The sequence below is a fragment of the Condylura cristata genome, unplaced genomic scaffold (assembly GCF_000260355.1).
Source record: "Condylura cristata isolate star-nosed mole 26May11 unplaced genomic scaffold, ConCri1.0 scaffold00004, whole genome shotgun sequence".
In the NCBI taxonomy this organism is placed as follows: Eukaryota; Metazoa; Chordata; class Mammalia; order Eulipotyphla; family Talpidae; genus Condylura; species Condylura cristata.
The window spans coordinates 2,319,233-2,320,965 of NW_004567105.1; the positions used below are offsets into that span (position 1 = coordinate 2,319,233).

A 1,733-nucleotide genomic window follows, 5' to 3' on the forward strand; every position below is an offset into this window, starting at 1 on the left:
CTCATTCGCAGACTGCTGGAAACAGTTCTACTAACCCACCTCCAACCCAAAGGATACAGATCTCCAGGCTTGGGTCTGGGGAGCTCCTCAAGGTGCCGGTGACTCCTGTTCCAGAGAAGAGCAGGACAAAAAGGAAGACCAGGATCCGGAAGGCCATAGCTAAGGCTCTGGAGCTGGGAGGCGCAACCAGAAAGAGGTAAGCCCCAGGTAAGCCATTCTGCGAGTGAGCGAGCAGGTGACGAGCATTTCTAGGCACCAAGACACAGCCTCTGCGTGCCCAGAGCCCAGCTTTGGGGAGCCCAGTCCCAGCCTCGGGCCTACGCCAGCAGACACGTGACTGAGAGAGTGGGGTGGGAGGGAGGCAGGAAGACAGACCTCGGCTACAAAGGAGCGCTGAGAGCACAGGGTGAGCACCTGGGGTTGCACGGGAGCCCTGGCAGCCCGACCGACCGTGGGCTGCTCAGCCTCTCGGAGCCTCGGCTTTCTCACAGGTAAAGCAGGATAAGGAGGTGACCCCCCTGCCACAGAACGGACTGGACGAGGCTCTGTGCCTGGGGAAGGAGGGGCTCGTCACTATCGTTCCATCTCAAACCCTCATCCTGGCCTTCCAGGAAGATGTCTGGTCAAAGAGGCCCAGGCAGAGAGGATGTGAAGCTTCTGGGGTTTCCCTTCCCTGACTTCTGTCACCAGAAAGGGAGAAAGGTGCAGGGTGAGAAGGGTGCGGGATAACAGGGCTGCTATTCACTCACTCTAGAAACACAGGCACCACCGGCTCTCATTCGGGTACATTCTGCAACTCTCAGCACCCACCCACCCCAGGCGCTGTTCTAGGCTGGGTATACCGCCATGCATAAGACCAAGTCCCCTGCATGGCTGGCTCTGTGGCCCCGCACACGAGTAAGAGACAACCAACAGACGCACAAGCCCCAGAGGAGAAGCAATCCCAGGGGTGCAGTATTAAACACAGTGCTTGCAGGGGGCCTCTCGCTGGGATGACAGCTGTGTGGTTTCACCAATGTGGACCCAGGAAAGTGAGGGGATTGCCCAGCCACTCAGCTCCCTTCAGGCTAACCCTAGAGCCTGGTTGCCAAGCAGAACACCTGCTCCCTGGGAGAAGTTCCTTCCTGACAGTGACAGTCCGAAAAAGTCATTGAGAGAAGCGCCCCCACCCCACGCTGAGACAAACACAGGCTGGGGGTGGGAAATAGTCCAAGTTCATTTGGGAACCGGCACCTTCCAAGACTCGTTCTCCATCCCGGAGTCCCGGAGATTTGGGGCGGCAGTCCAGACTCAAGGGAACCAGAATCAATCTTGGGGGACCTTGAGGCCAAAGGGGTGTATGAGTGATGACTGAAGCAAAGCAGTGGGTCAGCAAAGGCGGAATGCCGCCGCGTGGGGGTGTCCCGCCTGCTCTGCTGTTATTCCCCCCAGGCCGCCCCCAGTCCCCGGGGCTCTCCCGCTCGGCGACTCTGCTCATTCTGCAGGATGGCGTGGTGGTGGCGGGCCCTGAGCCGGGTACCCCGCTCGCGCACTCGGACTGCCGCCCCAAATCTCCGGGACTCCGGGATGGAGAACGAGTCTTGTCAGAGACGTCCCGGGACGCAAATCTCACCCACCTCCTGCAACCCACTCGGGACTCGGTCCCGACGCCGACCGCGGGCTCGCCCGCGTGGTGCCCCCACCCCACCTACCAAGCAAGGCCGGGCGGGCAGGGCCAGCGGCGGGCAGGCCCC

At 61.0% G+C, this 1,733-nt stretch overlaps 1 protein-coding gene across 1 annotated transcript in view; it reads right to left on the reverse strand.

The window, feature by feature from the left end:
• The window catches only part of CCDC134 (coiled-coil domain containing 134), a 12,764-nt gene extending 11,037 nt beyond the window's left edge, over positions 1 to 1,727 (reverse strand). Inside the window, exons 1-2 of the mRNA XM_004675624.2 lie at positions 1,692 to 1,727; positions 58 to 173 (exon numbers count right to left, since the gene is read on the reverse strand). Coding sequence (XP_004675681.1) covers positions 58 to 157 — 100 coding nt within the window. The 5' untranslated portion in view covers positions 158 to 173; positions 1,692 to 1,727. The remainder of the gene's footprint in view (positions 1 to 57; positions 174 to 1,691) is intronic.
• Between the last annotated feature and the right edge of the window lie 6 nt (positions 1,728 to 1,733).